Raw genomic sequence first — 23,033 nt, 5'->3', positions numbered from 1 at the left:
TTGCTTTAATTTGCATCGCTCTGATGATCAGTGATTTTGAGCATTTTCACATGTGTCTTGGCCATCTTATCCACACTGCAGCCCAGGCAGAGCTGACACTTCGGATGGCATCAGAAGCAGATGCTCTTCTTTATGAGAATCTGGTTTGTGACTTTAACCTTGTATAATGGATTCAATGGAGTCAGGTTAGAATGAGTTAGAGACTTGAGCAACCTCTGTAAGCTATAGTTGGCCTAAAGACACCACGTGCCAAAAGTCTGGAATGAAGAAACAATGCCTGCCAGTCAGAAAGAGCAGGTCCTGAAGAAAGAGACGAAAATCCAGCCACTCAGGTGCCTCAGAAACAAACTTGCTCCAGACATCACCTCCCCTGAAGGCGCTAGAGGGCACTTTGTATATTGGTGTGTTCTTGGGCTATTTGACCCTAAATCCAGTCCTGGAGTCAACTGAGAAATACGGGACCCTGGTGTTGGAGCAAGAAACTACATTACCCACAAGGCCAAGCAAAAAATGCCACAAGGCTGAGCCAATGGAGACTCAGAAACGGCATTTCCGTTTGGTCACTTCCGTGGGGAGGGACAATAGCCCTCCTGGTGAGCTTTGTGTTCTCAGGTTTTTGTCTCAGGCGGTCAGGATTATCTGGTCACAACGTGCTGTGCAGAAGGCTGGTGAGTAGTTTTCCCGCCGCACAGCCAATGGCGGGAGCCTCCTGTGGTGCTCCCAGCTCACACGTGGGACTGAAGCTCGGAGTCCCCACTGGGACCCACGCCAGGGCCGAAACAGCGACCGCCATTCCTGCGGCGGCTTCTCCTGCAGCCGCTCCCGCCCCGCTCAGCCCACAGAGTGCAATGGCGGCGCCTGCGCTGAGGAGCTTCGCTGAGGTAAGTTCCAGTCCCCCAGGCCCTCACCGCCTCCTTTCACAGACACCACAGCTGGGGGAGGGTGCCTGTAAGATCAGCCAGTTCAGTCCGCATGGAGGACCGTGAGGAAGGCGGAGGGGAGAGAGGAGTGTTGTGGCTTCTGAGGACACAGCAGGTGCAGGGCAGAGAGGACAGGGGTGACTTGCATCTGAGGTTCCCCTGAGGGTGTGGGCTGTGAGGATTGGCGGAAAGATCAGAGGCTGCAGGGAGGACGTCACAGACTCATTGGGGCTTTCCCGGCTGTGGGGTCCATCAGGGGCCTGGGGTGGTCCTGGACTCGGCTGGAAGACAAGCTTTTCTACATGCCATGTGCCAAGTTCATGGGTGAGTCCAGCGAGATCCAGTGGCATTGGAGCAGGAAGGGGGCAGAGCTGAGGGAGTGAACCTGGGTCTGAAGATGGGAAGGAGATAAACATTACCCAGTGGTGTGCACATCTGGAGGAAGTGTGAGCTGATGGTCCCCGGGACCTGGTGTGGGACTTAAAGGCGAAGCATAAACCCAGGCTTGGCTTTGTCTTGGCGGCATGATCTAGGAGACTGCAGTGGTATTGCTTGGCAGGAAGGCTGGGGCCCTGCAGGCATCGCCCAGACCTTCAATGGCATTGCTCTCTCCCATCCCCTCCCCCAACCCTTCCCACCCAACCCAGCTGCTCTGCTGAGGGCAATCCCAGTGAGTAATGGGACTGTGATGAGAGAGCAGCCTGCACTGGCATTAGGGCCTGGTGTCCACACTAACCAGGTGCCCTGGAGGAGGTTGAGGGTGGGAAGGTGTGTAAGGAGTAGGAGTGGGGGTTCTCAGAGAGACAGCTCTGGTTTCAGTTGTCTCCATTCTGACAGGTTGGCGTGACCTTTGAGGACATTGCCCTGTACTTCTCCAGGGAGGAATGGAGCCTCCTTGATGAGGGTCAGAGACAGCTGTACCTGAATGTGATGCTGGAGAACTTTGAACTTCTATCCTTGCTGGGTAAGACCCTCACTCTCACCAGTGACCTGGACTTGGCTTTGGGATTTCCCAGGCCCCATCTCCCAGGGTGTGCTCTGTCCTCCCATGTAGACTGTGGTTCTGCTTGATTTTCCAGTTTCCTGGGTAGTTGCTGTCCTGGGGAGGGTTGGTCTTTTTCCACTGCTCCCTTCTTTCCTGAAGTCCCAATTCTCCCCTCTGTACTACATTCACAGGGAAGGACTTGTGGTTGGTAGTGTTGCAGGAAGCCTGAGGGATTCCATCTTGATCAGTGAGGAAAGCATTTTCTATATTCCTGTTGGTCATGTGTATATATTTTTGTAAAATTGTCTCTACATCCTTATCCTGTTTGTTAACTGTTATTTTTTGGTTAAATAGTCTTTTGAATACCTTGTATATTTTATATATTAATTGATTACGACATACAGGAACACATATTGTTGCATGTGCTTAAAGTACTTTGCAGATATTGCTCCCCCACACCTGCTTTTCTACAAAGTCCATGTTTTTGGGAACTCAGCATTCAGCAGGTCTAGTGCCACCAGGTTTCTAGCAAGCTCAGATGCTTGTTCCTAGTGCTTAGCAAGTAAATATTGTTAATGAAGTTATATAGACTTTGCTTTTGAGGCAGAGGCATTGCATTGTTATTAGCCTTCATTATACCCAGGGAACTCCAACTATTTGTGTGAATTTCTGTCTATATCGCAATATTCTTTTTATTCTGCTGATCAGAACCGTACCACAATATCTCCAAGGGATTCCTTCCCTTGGTTTGCAAGTATTTTCTTCCGTTCTCTAGATTGCCCTTTCATTTCATTTTGTTTATTGCTGTTGGCTGTGAAGACGCTATTTTTCTTTATTTGTTGCAGTGTGGACTGTTTATTTTTTCTGTTTTGTGTGGTAGTTGGTGTCATATTCAGAAACTCCTGTCTAAAACAAATCTCCAAAACTTTTTCTCTCAGTTGTCCTGAGGAGTTTTAAGTTTTAGCACTTATTTAATTCTGTCCTGCAGGTTGAGGTACATTTTTAAAAATATTTTATTGATTTTTTTACAGAGAGGAAGGGAGAGGGAGAGTTAGAAACATCGATGAGAAAGAAACATTGATCAGCTGCCTCCTGCACACCTCCCACTGGGAGTATGCCTGCATTAAGATACATGCCCTTGAGTGGAATCGACCCCGGGACCCTTCAGTCCACAGGCAGAGGCTCTATTAACTGAGCCAAACTAGTCAGGGCGGTTGAGTTAGATTTCATTAGTGGTGTCCAGGTTTGTTGTTTTACATGTGAAATCAGATCTTGAAGAAATTATCTTTCCTCTCTTCTGTGGCTTGCATCTTTGTCAAAGATCACTTAAAAGGATGTGCCTGGATTTATTTCTATGTTTTCTCTTCTGTTCTGTTCTGTTTGTATATGTGTCTGTGTTTCTCCAGCAACACACTCTTTGCTTGCTTTCTCCTTGTAATAAATTGAAGTCAGGAAGTTTGATGCCACCAGTTTTGTCCTCGCTCAGGATTGCTTTTGTTAATGGAGGTCTTTTGATTCCATTTCCAGATTTTTATTCATTTTTTGTATAATACCGTTGGAGTTATTCCCATTGCATTTAATCTGTAGTTTGCCTTGTGTGCTATAGCTGTCTCCACCATATTTCATTTTCAGATCCATGGAGACAGGTTGTCTTTCAACTGATTTGTGTTTTCTTCCATTCCTTTCATCACTGTCTTATAGTACTCACTGTACAGATGTTTCACATTTTGGCTGAATTTATTCCTGCGGATTTTATTGTGTTGGATGCTATTGTAAATTTGATTGCATTTTTCATTTTTCTATCAAAGAATTTATTATTAGTGTGTAGAAATGGAACTGTTGTTTGTTTGCTTATTTTGCATCTTGTCATTTTTCTTAATTTAATTTTTTATTTTTCTCTTATCTTCACCTGAATAGTGAGAATATGTTTTCCATTTATTGTTCTTTTAGAGAGACAGAGAGAGAGAGAGAGAGAGAGAGAGAGAGAAACATTGATTGGTTGCCTCCCACATGTGCCTCTACTGAGAGTGGTGATCAGACCTGCAACCCAGGTACCTACCTTTGACTGGCAACAGAAACCTAGCCCTCCAGTGCACAAGCCAGCACTCTCATGAGTGAAGCACAGTGGTGAGGGATATTTATTTATTTATTTAAATATATGTATTTTTTATTTCTGAGAGGAAGAGGAGAGAGAGTTAAAAACATCAATGATGAGAGAGAATCATCCATCAGCTGCCTCCTACATGACCCTCACTGGTGATTGAGCTCGCAACCGTACAGGTGTCCTAACAAGGAATCCCATTGTGACCTCCTAGTTTACTGTTCGGCAAAATCATTTGTCATCAGAGCCAAAAATCAATAATACTACGATTGAAATTTCTTTTGAGAGCCAAATTTTTTAAAAAAAATATATTTTATTGATTTTTTACAGAGAGGAAGGGAGAGGGATAGAGAGTTAGAAACATCAATGAGAGAGAAACATCGATTACCTGTCTCTTGCACGCCCCCTACTGGGGATGTGCACGCAACCAAGGTACATGCCCTTGACCGGAATCGAACCTGGGACCCTTCAGTCCGCAGGCCGATGCTCTATCCACTGTGCCAAACCAGTTAGGACAAGAGCCAAATTTTTTAATCTTAAACTATATAGGTAGGTACATTTTTATTAACTTAATTAGGGTACCCCTATGCTGGCCTTTGCTCAAAACTTAAGGGGCCAAAGAGCCGCATGTGGCTTGTGTGCCGCAGTTTGTCGATCACTGCCCTAGTTCATGAGTCAGTGCTCAATCAGTGAGACATACAGGGCAGTATTTCTTTTTTAATATATTTTATTGATCTCCTGCAGAGAGGAAGGGAGAGGGATAGAGAGTCAGAAACATCGATGAGAGAGAAACATCGATCAGTTGCCTCCTGAACACCTCCCACTGGGGATGTGCCCGCAACCAAGGCACGTACCCCTGACTGTAATCGAACCATGATCCCTCATTCCGCACGCTGACGCTCTGTCCACTGAGCCAAACCGGTTTCGGCCGGAGCAGTATTTCTTTATTGATTTTAGAGACAGGAAGGGAGACAGAGAAAGAAAGAGAGTGAAGCATTGATGTGCTGTTCTACCCATCTGTGCATTCATTGGTTGTCCCCTGCATGTGCCCTGATGGGGGATCAGACCCACAACCTTGGTGCATCGGGACCACACATTCAACAACTGAGCCACCTGGACAGGGCTCTGAATTTGTTTATAAATTTGAGGAGTTCATAGTGGGATCTTAACAAATTTCTCTATGGAGGGTCCTGTCATCTGGTAACATCACCATCTCTTATGATGCATTGTGGATCCTAGTGACAGGTGTAATGTCTTATCTTTCATTTCGTTTTTTACTTATTTGAGGCTTGGTTTTTGTTTGTTAGTTCGTTTTTGCTTTAGTGTAGCTAAAGGCTTCAACATTTTTATATCTTTTTTTCTTAAATATACCTTTTAGGTATTCCTTTCTTTTTACTTGTCTCCCTTTTATTCATGTTTGTTCTAATATTTATGATTTCTTTCCTTTGAAACCTTTGGGCTTACTTTCCTGTTGTGTTTCCAGTTTCCTGAGGTGCCATGTTCGGTTCTTTGAGATCTTTGTGACAATGGAGGCATTTATGTCTATAAAATTTCACCCTAGAATTACATTTTCTGAATGTTATACATAAGCTTTGGTAGGTTGTCTTGTTATTTACTTTGCCTCTAGACTTTTTGAGATCCCCTTTGTTTTTGGCTACCCTGAAATTCTTATATATTTATTTATTATTCCTTTTACATAGAGAGGAGGGGAAATGCAGGGTTGGGGGAGATGAGGGAGAGATATCAATCGGCTGCCATCTGCACACTTGCAAACCGGATATGAAACCCACATTCTGATATGTGCCCTAACTGGGAATTGAACCCTTGACGCTTCGATACACAGGATGATGCTCCAACCAACTGAGCCACACTTGCCAGGGCATTGTGTGATTTTTAAAAACAAAAATCTTAGGTTTTTTGGAGAACAGGCCACTAGGATCAATGAGAACAGAAGCTCAGTGGCTGATAGTGGTAACGTTGACCCTTAGTTTTTCTTGTTATTTTTATTTAAAATATATTTTTATTGATTTCAGAGATTAAGGGAGAGCGAGAGAGAGATAGAAACATCAATGATGAGAGAGAATCATTGATTGGCTGCCTCTTGCATGCCTCCTAGCAGGGACCGATCCCGCAACTCGGTCTGTGCCTCACTGTCCAGAATCGTACCTTGGACCCTTAAGTCCACAAGCCGATGCTCTATCCACTGAGCCAAACCAGCTAGGGCTGACCCCGTTTTTAAAATACATTTTTATTGATTTATGAGAGGGAGCGTGGAGAGATTGAGGGACACCTTGATGATGAGAGAGTATCACGGATGAGCTGCCCCTGCATGCCCCTACTGGGGACTGAGCCCACAACAAACTGGGCATGTGCCCTTGACTGGAATGGAACCTAGGACCTTTCATCCGCAGACTGACCCTCTTTCCACTGAGCAAACCACCAAGGTGGACCCTTGCTTTATCTATATCTATCTATCTATCTATCTATCTATCTACTTACTTACTTTGTTAGTTATTATTAACCCTTGTTTTTGTCCTTAGGTATCTTCAAATGTGTTTGCTCACCCAGTTTCCTGTCATCCTTTCTATGCAGTTGTCCTTTTTTGGTATTCTGTATTACTGTTTGTCTTCATGGTACTCTTATTCCCATTTCCTGTGGGATTTTTTTTCACGGATAGTCGTCTACTTACTCTGGGATGGGGAAAGATTCTCTCTCTCTGATTCAGCCATCTTACTGATGTCACTCTCATGGGTCTTTTGTCTGTGATCTCATTTGTGCTTTGTTGTTCTACCACAGTGCTGACCATCCCTCTTTTTAAGATTGGCATCATTTATCCCATGCAGTGGCTCAACTGGGATTTAAGAGGCAGAATCATTTCTGCATCACAGAAGAAACATGACTTCATTAATGACGGGGTAGACCCAGAGGCAGTCTTGCCTTGGTGAAGGGCTGTGGGGTGGTTTTCACGCCTGGGCTTTTTTCATTCATAACTAGGAACCCATTTTTTTCAACAACATTTTGTTACCATTGCCCCCTCCTCACCCAATTCTATTTCTTCTTGCTTAATGTTGACACTTTGCGTATGACTCAGTTTTAATAGTGATCATTCTACACAGATTCCCAGCCCATGGATAACCTTTTCCTGTTTAAACTTTGCACCTCTACCTCTTTCACACATCTCGCTTTACTGCACTCCAATGATGTTTCATGCCTACAGAGCCTTGGAGTGCACACGTGTTATATTGACACTGAACATGACGTGCTCAAATATGATTGTTAGTTTATGGGTTTGAACACATTGGAATTATTCTACACAGACTCACATCGCCAGCATGAAAGGTCCTAAAGGAAGCCCTTTGTGGAGTAATAATGAGTAGACCCTGCCTCTCCTTTTTGTCCCAGCCTATGCTTCTGTCCTCCCTTGGTGAGATTTTCATCATCCAGGGTCCTTTTGGGCCATGGTATATATAACAGCCATTACCTGAAAGTCTGACTTACTTCTCTTGTAAATCATTGTATGGAATCATGTCCAGTCATGAAAGATAAACATTTGTGGTGTACACATTCTGTTATTATCAGGTCAATATGCACTTTACCTACATTTATTTTTGTTCAGGTTGCTGCTGTGGAGAAGAGAATGTGGAGGCCCCGACTGAACAGAGTGTTTCTGTAAGAGTGTCACAGGCAAGGAATCCCAAGGTAGCCTTGTCTTCCCAGAAGAGCCACCCCTGTGCGAGTTGTGAGCTGGTCTTGGGAAACATTTTCCATGTGATGGAGGGGCAGGGAACACAACACGGACAGATACTGTTGAGGTGTGGCGTATGTGCAAAACGATTTTACTTCTGTTTAAAATTTCAGCAACAGCATGTGAGAGAGAAGACTTTCAATACAGGTGTGAATGGGATCTCACTTGCAAACAGCTGCCATTTCAATGTGTCCCAGAATCATATCACATGCGGGGAGGTTGGGCAGGCTGTGCTTACTGGATCAGGACATCTCCATCTAAAAGCTACTCACACCTGGGACATTCCAAATGCTATTGCGACGTGTGGGATGATGTTACAAAGGAGAAAAAATGATTACACCAGGAAAGAATGTAAGGAAGACATTACTTGCACCCACATGTTTATTCAGGAAAAGGGTGTCCATGTTGGAAGTCAGTGTTTTGTGAGCTCTGAATGTGGAAAATATTTTACCAAATTATCTAGCTTTCATTATCAACAGCGAGGTCACACTGGAGAAAGGCCTTATCACTGCAGTGAATGTGGGAAATATTTTACCAGGATCGGTGATCTTCATTGTCATCAGAGATTTCATACAGGAGAAAAGCCTTATAAATGCAGTGAATGTGGGAAATCTTTTTCTCGTAACAATAGTCTCCGATATCATCAGATAATTCACACTGGAGAAAAGCCTTATAGATGTAGTGAATGTGGAAAATATTTTACAAGTAGCAATGGTCTCCAATATCATCAGAGAGTACACACTGGAGAAAAGCCTTATCAATGCAGTGAATGTGGAAAATATTTTACAGGGAGAAATGCTCTCCAGTATCATCAGAGAATTCACACTGGAGAAAAGCCTTATCAATGCAGTGAATGTGGAAAATATTTTACCGCTAAGACCAACCTTCATCATCATCAGAGAGTTCATACGGGTGAAAAGCCTTATAAATGCAGTGAATGTGGAAAATCTTTTACAGGGAGCAATGCTCTCCAATATCATCAGAGAGTTCACACTGGAGAAAAGCCTTATACATGCAGTGAATGTGGAAAATCTTTTACATGTAGCAGTGGTCTCCAATATCATCAGAGACTTCATACGGGAGAAAAGCCTTATCAATGCAGTGAGTGTGAGAAATCTTTTACTACTAGCAGTGACCTTCATCGTCATCAGAGAATTCACACTGGAGAAAAGCGTTATAAATGCAGTGAATGTGGGAAATCTTTTAAAAGTAGCAAAGGTCTCCAATATCATGGGAGAGTTCACACTGGAGAAAAGCCTTATCAATGCAGTGAATGTGGAAAATTTTTTAGTGCTAAAACCATCCTCAATCAACATCTGAGTGTTCATATGGGAGAAAAGCCTTATAAGTGCAGTCAATGTGGGAAGTCTTTTAACCGGAGCATTGCCCTTCGTTATCATCACAGACTTCATACAGGAGAAAAGCCTTATAATTGCAGTGAATGTGGGAAATCTTTTCAAAGTAGCTGTGGTCTCCAATATCATCAGAGAGTTCACACAGGAGAAAAGCCTTATCAGTGCAGTGAATGTGGAAAATCTTTTACGTCTAAGACCATCCTTCATGAACATCAGAGAGTTCATACGGGAGAAAAGCCTTATAAATGCAGTGAATGTGGGAAATCTTTTACCCAGAGTAGTGGCCTTCGTTATCACCAGAGAGTTCACACGGGAGAAAAGCCTTATAATTGCAGTGGATGTGGAAAATCTTTTAAAAGTAGCAGTGCTTTTCAATATCACAAGGGAGTTCACACTGAAGAAAGCCATTATGAGTGCAATTAATGTGAGGTAACTAAATTTGCTGTCCGCATGAGAGTCCAAATATGAGAAATTTCTTAGATGTGTAGGAAATGTAGTTTCTTAGTTTGGACTTAACAGTAGTACAAGAATATTTGTGAATCCTCATTTTTCTGAGTTGTATCTCATATATTTAATCACCTATATTAGGTAAAGTTCCCATAAGTGTTTTTGCTGTTGTGTTTGTGTGTTTTTATGTTGGAACACTATGTAATTATGTTGGACTTTCTAACATACAGAGATGTCCTACCAGGTCTATGTCACTGCATATTTCTGTTGCTGAAGGTATTTCACCTGAACCACCTATCAGGTCCCTACAGATGGCATCAATCACCATCCTCGCTTGACCAGGGAAGCAAACTCTGTTGTCTAATTTGTTGAAGAAAATTAGGAATACCAGAGCTCTTAGTTTTTCCTTGTTTCCCTGTCATGCGTTGTTACATAGGACTCATCCCTGTTGGCGCCAGGAAACATAATGTTGCTGAGGGACTACCATTTTCAGGGACAAGATTGCCCTACAAGCCAGTGATGAATTTATTGAGTGCCTAAGTCTTCAATGGGAGACCTTTCTATGCCCCTGATTCTATTATATTCACCAGTTTATTCTGTTCATCAGATTTTTTTATTCACTTGATTTTTAGATTAACTTGTTGATAGGTATGTATTTGTTGTTCATAATTTTTATCTTTACTTTTTTCTTCTTCTTCCTCTTCTTTAAGAATACCTTTCAGCATTTCATATAATACTGGTTTGGTAATGATGGACTCCTTTAGCTTTTTCTTATCTTTGAAGCTCTTTATCTGACCTTCCATTCTGAATCATAGCTTTGCTGGGTAGAGTAATCTTGGTTGTAGGTTCTTGCTATTCATCACTTTGAATATTTCTTGCCACTCCCGTCTGGCCTGCATAGTTTCTGTTGAGAAATCAGCTACAGTCGTATGGGTGCTCCCTTGTAGGTAACTAACTGTTTTTCTCTTGCTGCTTTTAATATTCTCTCTTTGTCTTTTGCTCTTGGCATTTTAATTATGATGTGTCTTGGTGTGGTCCTCTTTGGATTCCTTTTGTTTGGGGTTATGTACGCTTCCTGGACTTGTAAGTCTATTTCTTTTACCATGTGGGGTAAGTTTTCGGTCATTATTTCTTCAATAGGTTTTCAGTATCTTGCTCTCTCTCTTCTTCTGGCACACCATAATTCTGGTATTGGTACGCTTGAAGTTGTCCCAGAGGCTCCTTACACTATCTTCATATTTTTGGATTCTTTTTTCTTTATGCTTTTCCGGTTGAGTGTTTTTTGCTTCTTCGTATTCCAAATCTTTGACTTGGTTCTTGCAATCCTCTAGTCTGCTTTTAGGTCTCTGTATAAAATTTTTTATTTCAGTTAGTGTATGCTTAATTTCTAGTTGATCCTTTTTCATATCCTGGAGGGTCTCGTTAAATTTATCAGCCCTTTCTAGGAAATTCTTGAAAAACCTTATAACCGTGGTTTTGAACTCTATATCCAGTCGTTTACTTTCCTCCTTTTCCTTCATTTGTGACCTGCCTCTTTGTTTCCGCATTTTGGCTGCTTCCCTGAGTTGATGGAGTGGCTTTGTGTGCTAGGTGTCCTATAGGGCCCAGTGGCTCAGCCTCCCCAGTTACCTGAGGTGGACACTCTTGGTGTGCCCCTTTGTGGGCTGTGTGTGCAGTCTTGTTGTAGTTAAGCCTAGATTGTTGTTAGTATCACTGCGGGGGTTGACCTCCAGGACAGTTGGCTGTGAGGATCAGCTGTGTCTCCGCTGGGAGAGCTTCTGTGCTCAGCTTGGATGGGGCGGAGTCTCAGGGTAGAGCAGACAGCCTTGGTTTCCTGTCAGCCCTGCCCTACGAGGCCCCTGTGTCTCAGTGTCCCCAGGCAATGGTGCACGCACCTGTGAGAGAAGGCTGCCCTCGAGTTTCGCCCGCTTGCCAGACAGTCCAGTTTCTCCTCGAATGAGTCTGGGTTCCCAAAAGTCTCATCCAGAACTGGATTTCAGTGCAGTTGGGAGGTTTTGATTCCCTCCCGAAGGAGACAGCTAGCCCCGCGCTTGCTGCCCTCCCTCTCCGCACTCAGCGAGTAAGCCATCCCAGTATTCAGCCTCCCGCCCTTTCCACAGACGCGGTTCTCCGCACCTCTGTCCTCCACAGCTCCTCTGGGTCTCAGTGTTCTTTTATCTTTCCTTCTAGTTGTAGAACTTCGACTCAGCCAGCTTTCCGGTGATTCTGGATGATGTCCGCTCTGTCTTCCAGTTGCAGTTTTGAAATTGTTGTGCGAGGCAGAAGTATAGGTGTTGACCTATGCCGCCATCTTGGTTTCTCCTCCAGGATTTATTTTGAATCAGAGACAAAAGGAGCGGTGTTTACACAGACCTGAGGGACTCCAGGGATGTTTATCTTCTGTGGAGCAGTCATTGTCAATGATTATAGTCAGGAAATTTTGTGTCTCCTGTAGCTTCTCAGAAGTTCCCATCAGAGCCATTGGTGTGCTGGCAGCAGAACAAAGATTGAGAGAAGGCTGTCTTTAGTCTAGGGATGTGGCTTTTGTGGGTTTGGGTGTAAGTTCTTCATTGTTTGTTACATTTTCTCTCACTGAGATGAGACTCTCACCCAGAGGGAATAAGTATGGGGATTGAATACAGAGTTGCCAAACCTGTTCTTCCAGAATAGGTGAACTTACATTTGTTTTATCTTGGACCATTGTTAACAGCTGTAATGAGTAAATTACATGTCTTAAATAGAGTGTTTCATAAATCTTGACATGTGCATGAAACTGAAACCATCATTACAGTCATAATGCTGACCATAGCTGTCTGTGTAATTGCTTCATGACCTCTTTTAACCTCTCTCTGTTCTTCACAGCTTTCCTAGTTCCCATGGATTTACATTCCATTTTCATAGAGAACTTTTTCTTTTCTAAGTATTTTTCAGCTTTTTTTTTAAAAATATATTTTATTATTTATTTATTTATTCATTTTTAAAACATATTTTATTGTATTTTTACAGAGAGGAGGGGAGAGAGATAGAGAGTTAGAAACATCGATGAGAGAGAAACATCGATCAGCTGCCTCCTGCACACCTTCTACTGGGGATGTGCCCGCAACCAAGGTACATACTCTTGACCGGAATCGAACCCGGGACCTTTCAGTCCGCAGGCTGACGCTCTATCCACTGAGCCAAACCGGTTTCGGCAGTATTTTTCTGCTTTAATTTGTTTCATAAATACTTGGAGATTTATTAAAGTTACACTAGTAACTCATCTTTTTTTTCAGATAGATATTCTTATCATTGGTATATCACCAACAGTTTGTCCATTTTGATAAATATTTGGTTATTTCTTTTTTTTTTTTTTTAAATATATTTTATTGATTTTTCACAGAGAGGAAGGGAGAGGGATAGAAACATTGATGAGAGAGAAACATCGATCAGCTGCCTCCCGCACACCCTCCACTGGGGACATGCCCGCAACCAAGGCACATGCCCTTGACCGGAATCGAACCCGGGACCCTTCAGTCCGCAGGCCGACGCTCTACCACTGAGCCAAACCGGTTTCGGCAAATATTTGGTTATTTCTAACTAAGCTGTACAAACATTTCTGTATCATTCCTTGTATGTATATAAGTGGTATTTACCTTTGTCAAAAATTAAGTGCATGATCTGAGTTTTTGGGTAGATGAATGTTTAAATTTACCGAGATTAGCAAATTGTGATCTAAATGGAATATACCACCAGGGCCGGTGTGGCTCAGTGCTTGGCCGTCATTTCATATAGCACAGGGTTGTTGATTTGAATGCTGGTGGGGATATGTGCTGAGTTGTGGGCTAGATCCACAGGAGTGGGTGTGCAGGAAGTCGCTTGAAAATATGGCACTTCCCCATCAATGTTTCTCTGCCTCTCACTTCTCTCTAAAAATTTATAAACTATTCTATTTACAAAAAATATATATTTCATTGATTTTTTTTTTTACAGAAAGGAAGAGAGAGGGATAGAGAGAAACTTCGATGAGAGAGAAACATTGATCAGCTGCCTCCTGCACACCTCCTATTGGGGATGTGCCCGCAACGAAGGTACATAGTCTTTTTTTTTAAAATATATTTTATTGATATTTCACAGAGAGGAAGGGAGAGGGATAGAGAGCTAGAAACATCGATGAGAGAGAAACATCGATCAGCTGCCTCCTGCACACCTCCCACTGAGGATGTGCCCGCAACCAAGGTACATGCCCTTGACCGGAATCGAACCCGGGACCCTTCAGTTCGCAGGCCGACGCTCTATCCACTGAGCCAAACTGGTTTCGGCCATAGTCTTTTTTTTTTTTAAAAAAAAATATATTTTATTGATTTTTCAAAGAATGGAAGGGAGAGGGATAGAGAGTTAGAAACATCGATGGGAGAGAAACATCGATCAGCTGCCTCCTGCACACCCCATACTGGGGATGTGCCCGCAACAAAAGTACATGCCCTTGACTGGAATCGAACCTGGTACCCTTCAGTCCCCAGGCTGACGCTCTATCCACTGAGCAAAACCGGTTAGGGCAATAAACTATTCTTTAAAAATAAAAAATAAACCTTTTTCTAGCCGGTTTGGATCAGTGGATTGAGCGTCAGTCAGCGAAGTAAACGGTCCCAGATTCGATACCGGCCAAGGGCACCTGTCTGGGTTGGGGGCTGAATCCCCAGTAGTGGGCGTGCAGGAGGTGCAATCAATTATTGACTCTCCCTCTCCCTCCCTGAAATCAATAAGGAAATAAGTTTAAAAACAAAAACCATCAGTGTCTAGGAGCATGTCTCACTGAGAATGGAGTGACTCAATCAATAGCCGAGCTCTATAGTATGCCAATAATGAATAAAGATTGTTTTAAAAAACGAAATAAAATAAACCTTAACTGATTGTACTTTTTTGCACTTTTCCAGCAGTGTTTGAGGGATTCACATTCTTCACATCCTAGAGAATATATTGTTTGGTCAATCATTCTTTATTTAAACATTTTATTTTGTAAGTTCGTCATACTCCCTCAGTTTGATTGTGTTTTTCTAGAAATTTATGGTGAGTCTTTTCTCAGATGTATATTTCCTGTGTCTACATCTTTGTTAAAACCTCTGATCGTATGTTCTGCTTAATGTTTTATGAGTTTTGGCAATTTTGTTGAACAAAAAGACAATGGAATAACAAATATGGATGTTAGAATTTCACTCATTTTGTTCCTTTTTGATTTAGGAAATAAATTTTTGTATTGGTATAATGTGTTTTAATAATTTTTACATTTTAAAAATATATATTTTCAGATATTTTAAAAATGTTTCTTATTGATTTCAGAGAGTAAGGGAGAGGGAGAGAGATATAGAATCATTAATAATGAGAGAGAATTATTAATGGGCTATCTCCTACACTCTGCTGTTGGGAATGGTCCCAGCAACCCAGGCATGTGCCCTGATGAGAAATCGAATGGGGGACATCTTCGTGCATATGCCAATGCTTAACCACTGAGCAACACCAGCTAGAAATTATTTAGTTTTTAAATGCTATGCACAATGCAGTGAACACTTTTAATTTTATTATTTTTTATTTTTTAAAAAAATATATTTTATTGATTTTTTACAGAGAGGAAGGGAGAGGGATAGAGAGTTAGAAACATCGATGAGAGAGAAACATCGATCAGCTGCCTCCTGCACAACTCCCACTGGAGATGTGCCCGCAACCAAGGTACATGCCCTTGACCGGAATCGAACCCGGGACCCTTCAGTCCGCAGGCCGACGCTCTATCCACTGAGCCAAACCGGTTTCTGCAACACTTTTAATTTTAACCCGCACTCCTAACATTCTCCACCACCTTCAGAAGAGCAACCTTAAAAAACATTCTCAGGACAGGAACCCTTCACTTCCCCAGTGCCAACACGCACCTTTGTTTTTAAGGGCTTTTAAGAAAGAACTGGGGCCTTTCTGAACGCGCTGACCCACCTGCAGGGAGGCAGTACTGTGGGCGCTAAGGTCTCAGTGTTGGGCCTCCAACCTGGAGTCTCCAGGAGACTCACTACAGCTCCCTGCATCTCAGTTGGCTAAATGTGACATGACGCTGATAACGGGACTTAGCTAGGACTGTGAGGATCAATAAAAGTTACAAACTTGGTACTTGCCTGGGCCAGGGTTCCAGAGATCACTTTTTGAGCATTTTCTCTTTTAATTCTCACAATAATCTGGGAAGTCTAAACTGATATTGAACTGTTGGGAACATCCTCGATTACAGAAATGATGAAGATTTTCCAAGTTTACTTAACAAACAATACCAAGGCTGAACAGCAGACTCTGCATGATGGATGAATGATTACTCTGACCCTTTTTTTGTGTGAAAGATTGGGCTAAGGGACTGCCTGGATATTAGAACGAAACAGCCCCGTTCGTCTGCCTCCTTAGGCTTTTATTGTAACAACAGCTTGAATTAAAATTAACTATTAGAGACTACCAGTAGGGTAAGCATCCTTGGGAACACACATGTGTCTGCAGTGTGTTTTAACAAAGACATCTAAAGACTAAGCACAAAGATTCTAGTGAACAGCCAGGTGCTTCCACGTGCACAGACTTGCTTCCCCATACCTCCCCCCATTTTGTTTTTCTGGGAGTGGAAGACAGAGGGAGGAGGCAAACTTTCTGCTTTGGAATATCAGGTTCCTCAAAGAATGTTTACTTCTCAAGTTCGTTTTTGTAGACTATAAGAAAAACAAAGAGAATTATAATGACACCAATGGTTAGTCCCATTAAGAAGACAGGGTGCATACCGGCATTAAATCCTGCCTTTTAGGAAACTGTAGGGGACAGGATTATAAAGGCGAAGGGGCTAGGGTGAGAAATACAGCTACGTGCAGGTCACAGTGTCCTTACACATCAGCTATTGTAATTAGTTATCAGGCGATGAAGCAATGTTGATGAGATGACATTTTGTCTTGTGGTGGGTTGGTCTGACACTGCTTATTGGTTCTGCTTGCTGGATTCACAGCTGTGTCACCTCCCTAATTACTTGGCACAGGCCTTAAAAAGAAAACTTTAATGAAAACTTAATCCTCCCTTCACATATGAGAAACTTGGCCCTTTATTCACATAAGTATATGTATTCTAAGATTTAAACTAATATGATTACTTTTTAGATTAATTCAGGTGCTGTATAAAATTTATTTTTCAGTATACTTATAATTTTCTTTTAACAAATCTCTTCATAACCCTTTTATCTCTTTCAAAAACATTCTCATAACTTTTATAATTACTCCTACGTATTCCTGTTCCCATATCTTTCTATTCCATTCTTTACATCCCTTCTCACTATTTTTATTTCCTCAACTCTAATTCTTTACAGATCCTCTGCTACTTACACAAACACTTCAGTTTGTCAATTTACTTTCTTTTCCCTTTATCTCTATACCCTCTATTATGTCTAAACTTTCTCTACCTTCTTTCTCATTAGTTAGAATTAAATGTCAGTTCTACACCGGTTCCCCCATTGCCAGCTTCAAAGGAGCTGCAGTGGTGAGAAGTACGTCTCAGGGTCCATCTCTCCTCCAGTCCTTGCTCTGCTCATGTCTGTCTAACTACCTATGATATCCCCCTCAAGGATCTTGGCTCTGAATTCTTTTTAGGGAAAGGGGGACGCCAGGTTTTTTCTGAGACTGCTTCCTGCTGAAGAGGGATTGAAGGATTCTCTCGGAACCAAGAGGTCCTTGCTCTCTGTCAGAGAGAAGATGAGGCCTGGGTACAGAAGGAGATGGCAATGGTGCCTGAGGTGGTATTCCCCGGGTGAAGTAGGGCTTGTAACCTGGTGGAGACAAACTGCTATAAAATTTGTTACCATTTAGAACAGTATGAATTATGACAAATGTTTTAGTGGAAGAAGAACACATTTTCGTTCCAATAATTTCCTGTTGAAACAATTTCTCTTCCAAAAATTACCCTTATTTTTATTATTAATGAGCCAAATTAAGACCAATTTATTGACTGAATTATGTCTAGTTACAATTTGTTCTGATTGTTTGAACACAACAAGAATAAAAGTTGGTGATATAGGCTATTTTTCAACAATCTATATATACGCTTTGCCGAAATCTCATTTGAAAGACCACCATTAACCACGTGGCCAAGCAAGGTACCCGGCTATTTATCCAAGGGGCTTATGAGCTTCAAAGTCAGTCTTCATTCCTTAGAGCTTTCTGATGACATCCAGAGTCCTGGCATGTCTCTTTCAGACATGACATTCCAGTAACGTTTTGGTTAATGAAGCTACACTTGGACACTGATTTATGTCCCGTTATGAAGAAATCAGATTCTTATTGGATTTATGCAAACAAATACATTGCCATGAGCACAATAATGACCCAAACTATAATTATATTTAGTTCATTTAGTCCTATGATTAAATTCTGTTTCTGCTTATTTTTCTTGCTAGTATTTCTATAAATCTACATACTCTGTAGAGTTCTATTAATTTTCATCCAATTTAAGAGGATGAGCTGAAAGTTTATTCTCAGAGATATGTAGCTTAAAATAAATCAGACCTTAGTATGGATCTTACCGAAGATATAACATTTTTCCAAACGCATCATAACAAAACAGTGACCATCTCTAAATGACAAGAAATTTAAAATGATATGGTTATTGATTTGATTATAATACAAATGACATAAAATCTTGTCCTATCTAAAACACAATATTCCAGAATATTATAAATTATAACAGTTATAAATGAAAGTATATTAGAATCTATTTAATATGCATATATAAATAGAATATAATTGTTATTTTCTTATTTGACAGAGCTTCCCATATAACTTAAGCATAAAATTTTCCTTCATGAGCCCTAACTGGTTTGGCTCAGGGGCTAGAGCATCGGCCTGCAGACTCAAGGGTCCCAGGTTCAATTCTGGTCAAGGGCATGTACCTTGGCTGCGGGCACATACCCAGTAGGGAGTGTGCAGGAGGCAGCTGATCAACATTTCTCTCTCATCGATGTTTCTAATTCTCTCTCCCTCTCCTTTTCTCTCTATAAAAAATTAATAAAATATATTTTTAAAAAATTTTTCCTTCATGAGGAGAGAAAGCAAACCCTTGAGGCATTCCAGGGCCCATTGGAATGACCTAAATCCAATTGTAGGCGAAGGAAAAGTTTCTTAAAATTAAAACCCTGGCCGAAACCGGTTTGGCTCAGTGCATAGAGCGTCAGCCTGCGGAATGAAAGGTCCCAGGTTCGATTCCGGTCAAGGGCATGTACTTTGGTTGCGGGCACATCCCCAGTAGGAGGTGTGCAGGAGGCAGCTGATCGATGTTTCTCTCTCATCGATGTTTCTAACTCTATCCCTCTCCCTTCCTCTCTGTAAAATATCAATAAAATATATTTTAAAAAAAAATTAAAACCCTGGGAAGGTAGTCAAATACATTAGACAAAAAGATTATACATTGTTATTATTAAACAGTATTACGTAATCTATTCATTTAAAGTAATCAAGTTCCTGATTATCATAACGTAACTGTTTGAATAATATATATAAAACCTTTGCTTCCTAGGCAAATACAGGAAAAAAATATTTTTCCCTCTATTCAGAAATAGGCTTCTTTTTCCAATGGAAATTATCCTAACATTCTTAAGAAGTATAACGGAGGTAATAAATTCCTTAGCTGAGAAACAGTCCCCTCGAACTTGGAAATCCCCAGTCGGCTCCAATGACTTACTGCGCAGTTACTTTCCCTTTCATACTCTTTGATTTTGAGGTTTGCTTCGCATCTGCCTGCGTTCCTGGGTCCTCACATGGGGAACCACCTGTGGGGGCTGAGCAGCAGACCCTGAGCAAAGGCGGAATGATTACTCTGTCACGTTTCTGTGAAAGAGAGGACTAAGGGACTGCCTGGGTATAGGAACCAAACAGCCTCGTTCACCTGCCTCTTTAGGCTTTTATTGTAACAACACCTTGAACTAAAATTAACTATTAGATACTATCAGTAGGGTAAGCATCCTTGGGAACAGACATGTGTCTGCAGTGTCCTTTAAGCAAGGACATGTAAAGACTAAGCATAATGATTCTGGTAAACACCCAGGGGCTTGCACATATACAGGCTTGCTTCCCCACAAAATAAGTGTCAGATATAATGGCTGGATTCCAACCCAGTGTTGGGCCTTGGATTGCCAGTGGGGACAAGGGCCTGGGTATAGACTAGATCGCTAGAAGGGGTGTGCACAAGGCTGCTGGCCGAGGTAACACTCTCACATAGATGTTTCTCTCCCACTCTCTAATTCTCTCAAAATGAGTACAATATTCTTGAAAATGAATATAAATTGATTGTGCATTTTTGCATTATATTAGCAGTATGTGAGGGTTTCACATTCTTCACATCCTAGAGAATATTTTGTCAATCATTTTTGTTTAAACTTTTTTTTTTTTTTTTGCTAACTTTGTCACGCTTCCTCACTGGCTTTTTTATTGTATTTTTTTTTTTTTTTTTTAGGAAATTACCGTGAATCTTATCACAGATGTGCATTTGCTGTGTATGTATCTTTGTTAAAACATCTGATCCTCCAGACAGGTCCAGATGAAACAGGAAGGTGATATATTAGGCACTTGTAAAGCAAATAGATGGTGTGAGACCATGTTTTGTTGTTCCTCAGAAGTTATCCCATCACACTCTTACATTTGTGTTCTGACCCCCCTACATACTTTATATGACGTTTATTGTATTTTCTGGGATATTGTATATTTTCGCCAAGAATATGACATGTATCTCGAAAAAAAGTTTATGTAATAATTTTTTTTTCTTTTTCTTTTTCTTGTTAACCCTCAACCTCAGTGATTTTTCCATTGATTTTTAGAGAGTAGAAGGAGGTGGAGAGACACACACAGAGAGAGAGAAACATCTGTGTGTGATAGACAAATCATTTTCTGGGCTCCTGCACATGCCCTAACCTGGCTGGGTAATGAGCCCCCAAGGAGGTACAGGCCCTTGCCCAGAATGAAAGCCTTGACCCCTCAGTCCACAGGCCAAGGCTCCATCCTTTGAGCTGAACTATTTGTTGTATAGATGCCTACCATGCTGGCACCATTCAAGGTTTGGAAAGTGGGCATCTGCACCTGAGATATAGATTTTGGACCCTAGGGTCTCACAACCTTGCTTGGAAATAATTATTTCACCTGTTAATGCAGTTCCAGTGTCTGCATGCGGAATGAACAGTATTTATGGAAGAGAATATTGCTAGAGCAAACTATAGAAAGGCCTAATGGAGTTATACAATGAATAGCATTTATATACCTAGAAGACAAAAGGCTCTATGAAGCTTACAACAGGTAGGTCTCAATAGGTGGTAAATTAAAGACACTGATTCCCAAGAGGTGAGAGAATTAACTTCAGATATGGCTATGCTGAAACATTGGCTACCATGAAATTCTTTTTTCTACAAATGTGAGGCTTCCTCATTCATGACAACTTGAGGAAAATATAGTGAGCTGAGAAAATGTAATACGGTGTGAGCAGAAAAATGTAGAACTGTGGAAGTAAAGCCACAGCATGATTTTTCATGGCGTCAACCACCTTTTTTTTTTAAAAAAAAATATATTTTATTAATTTTTTACAGAGAGGAACAGAGAGGAGAGGGATAAGAGCTAGAAACATGGATCAGCTGCCTCCTGCACACCCTTGACCGGAATCGAACCTGGGACCTTTCAGTCTGCAGGCCGACGCCCTATCCACTGAGCCAAACCAGTTTCTGCGCGTCAACCACCTTTTACTAAGGATCCCATCTGCTTCTGAGGCTGAACTGGCCCGTGTTACACAGCAGTGCATAAAGACACGTGTTCCCAACAAGGCTTGTTCAAAGGCTTTATGGAAGGAGGAGCACATCATTGAAAAAGAAAATATTCTCTGAGATAGTGAATCATTGGGTGATGGTGCTGTGGAGATATGAAATGAGCAGCACTCTGGAATGAGGAGCATTGGATGTGAGAATGTTAAAACCCACATTGAAAGTAGGTGAGCCTCTATTTATAATCCTTCACTCAGGTGACCTGTCCCTTGCTCTTGATTGGAGCTAAGGTGCACAGTCTTTGGCGATTGGGGAATTCTAAGGGAGGGGTTGGCCTTTGCTGTTTCAAGACTGGCAGGCCCTGGGGGAGCTGCAAGCCATGGGGGCAACATGGCCGCCTCCAAGTCATGCAGTCCAAAATGGCGTCTGTCTAAACTGTTCTTTGACAGAGAAGATTATTTGTTTAAACTCACATCCATAGTCCATGCTGTAACCACTAATCAAAGTAGATAGTTCAGTGTGATGTTCTTGTGTACTTTTTGTAACATACATATATGGTGGTGTAAGTACGTCATTTGTGTCCTAAAACTCTCCAGACTGTAATGCAGGCATTCCGCTATATTATGACGAGCTGCATTGGTCTCACAGATAATGTGTTTTCATAAAAAGGACTCCACTCCCTTTACCAGGAAAATAACAGCTCTTTTTTAGCCATTTTCAAGATGTCTCTTTCTCAAGGAAGGTCATTTCCCAGTGTCCCTACCAGCAGATGTGGCTGTCGTCCTTGGAGTGATATGGAGAAACCTTCCTTCACCATCTTGGACTCTGGACCCCACATTACTCAGAAGGCTTTGTGAGGAATACCGCCATCTTAGCCAATGAAAGGTCAGAAAAAGCTTTTCTCTTGCATCACTCGCGGGCTGGGGCGGAACTTCCGGTGCTCTCTAGGTGGCTATTGGTCTTCACCCAGAGTCTACTCCAGTACCGGGTGGGAGGCTGCAGGTGGGAGAAGGCCCGCGTCCTTTCCTGCTCAGCCCTCACGTGGGAGTGAAATTCGCTGAGGCCCCCGGGTTACCCAAGTCCGTGACGGAACAGAGACCCTTTCCTCCCCCTTCCACTGCCCCTGCTTCTTCCCGGCCTCTCCGGCCTCTCCGGCCTGGATCCGCGCACAGCGTCCAATGGCAATGGCCTCACTCAGGTGCTCAGCTGAGGTGAGTTCGCGTCCCCCTCCCCGCCACACCTGCCTCCCCGCCTCCTTCCACTCCACCCAGCAGCCTGGGGTCAGTGCGCCTGTCACGTCCTACAGCTCAGGTCCCCGTCAAGGACCCTGAGGAAGGTGGAGGGGAGAGAGGAGTATTGTGAGTTCCGAGGACACAGGAAGTGCAGGGCAGAGTGGACAGGGGTGACTTGTATCTGAAATTCCCCTGCGGATGTGGGTGGTGAGTATTGACTCCAAGGTCAGAGACGGGCAGGTAGGACTTCAGAGCCGCATGCCCTGCTCTGCCCAGGCTGTGGGGTCCACCAGGAATCGGGCTGTGCTAGATCCTTCTGAAACCTCACAAGAACTCTCTGGATGGCATATGCCAAGGTCATGGGTGAGTCCAGGGAGGTCCTGGGCTGTGGAGCAGGAAGGTGGCAGAGCTGAGGCAGTGAACCTGGGGTCTGAAGTTGTGATGACGTCAGACATTACACAGTGTTGTGCACATCTGGAGG

At 42.4% G+C, this 23,033-nt stretch overlaps 1 protein-coding gene across 1 annotated transcript in view; it reads left to right on the top strand.

The window, feature by feature from the left end:
- Nucleotides 1-695: 695 nt before the first annotated feature.
- Nucleotides 696-23,033, top strand: part of LOC308235336 (uncharacterized protein) — a gene marked incomplete at its 5' end in the record, with an annotated part of 151,511 nt that continues 129,173 nt past the window's right edge. Inside the window, 3 exons of the mRNA XM_080644088.1 lie at nucleotides 696-881; nucleotides 1,758-1,884; nucleotides 7,623-9,535. Of these exons, the coding sequence (XP_080500214.1) occupies nucleotides 696-881; nucleotides 1,758-1,884; nucleotides 7,623-9,529 (2,220 nt within the window). The 3' untranslated portion in view covers nucleotides 9,530-9,535. The remainder of the gene's footprint in view (nucleotides 882-1,757; nucleotides 1,885-7,622; nucleotides 9,536-23,033) is intronic.

The sequence above is a fragment of the Plecotus auritus genome (assembly GCF_963455305.1).
Source record: "Plecotus auritus genome assembly, chromosome: 10".
Taxonomy (NCBI): domain Eukaryota; kingdom Metazoa; phylum Chordata; class Mammalia; order Chiroptera; family Vespertilionidae; genus Plecotus; species Plecotus auritus.
This window is presented reverse-complemented; position numbering and strand designations above follow the sequence as displayed.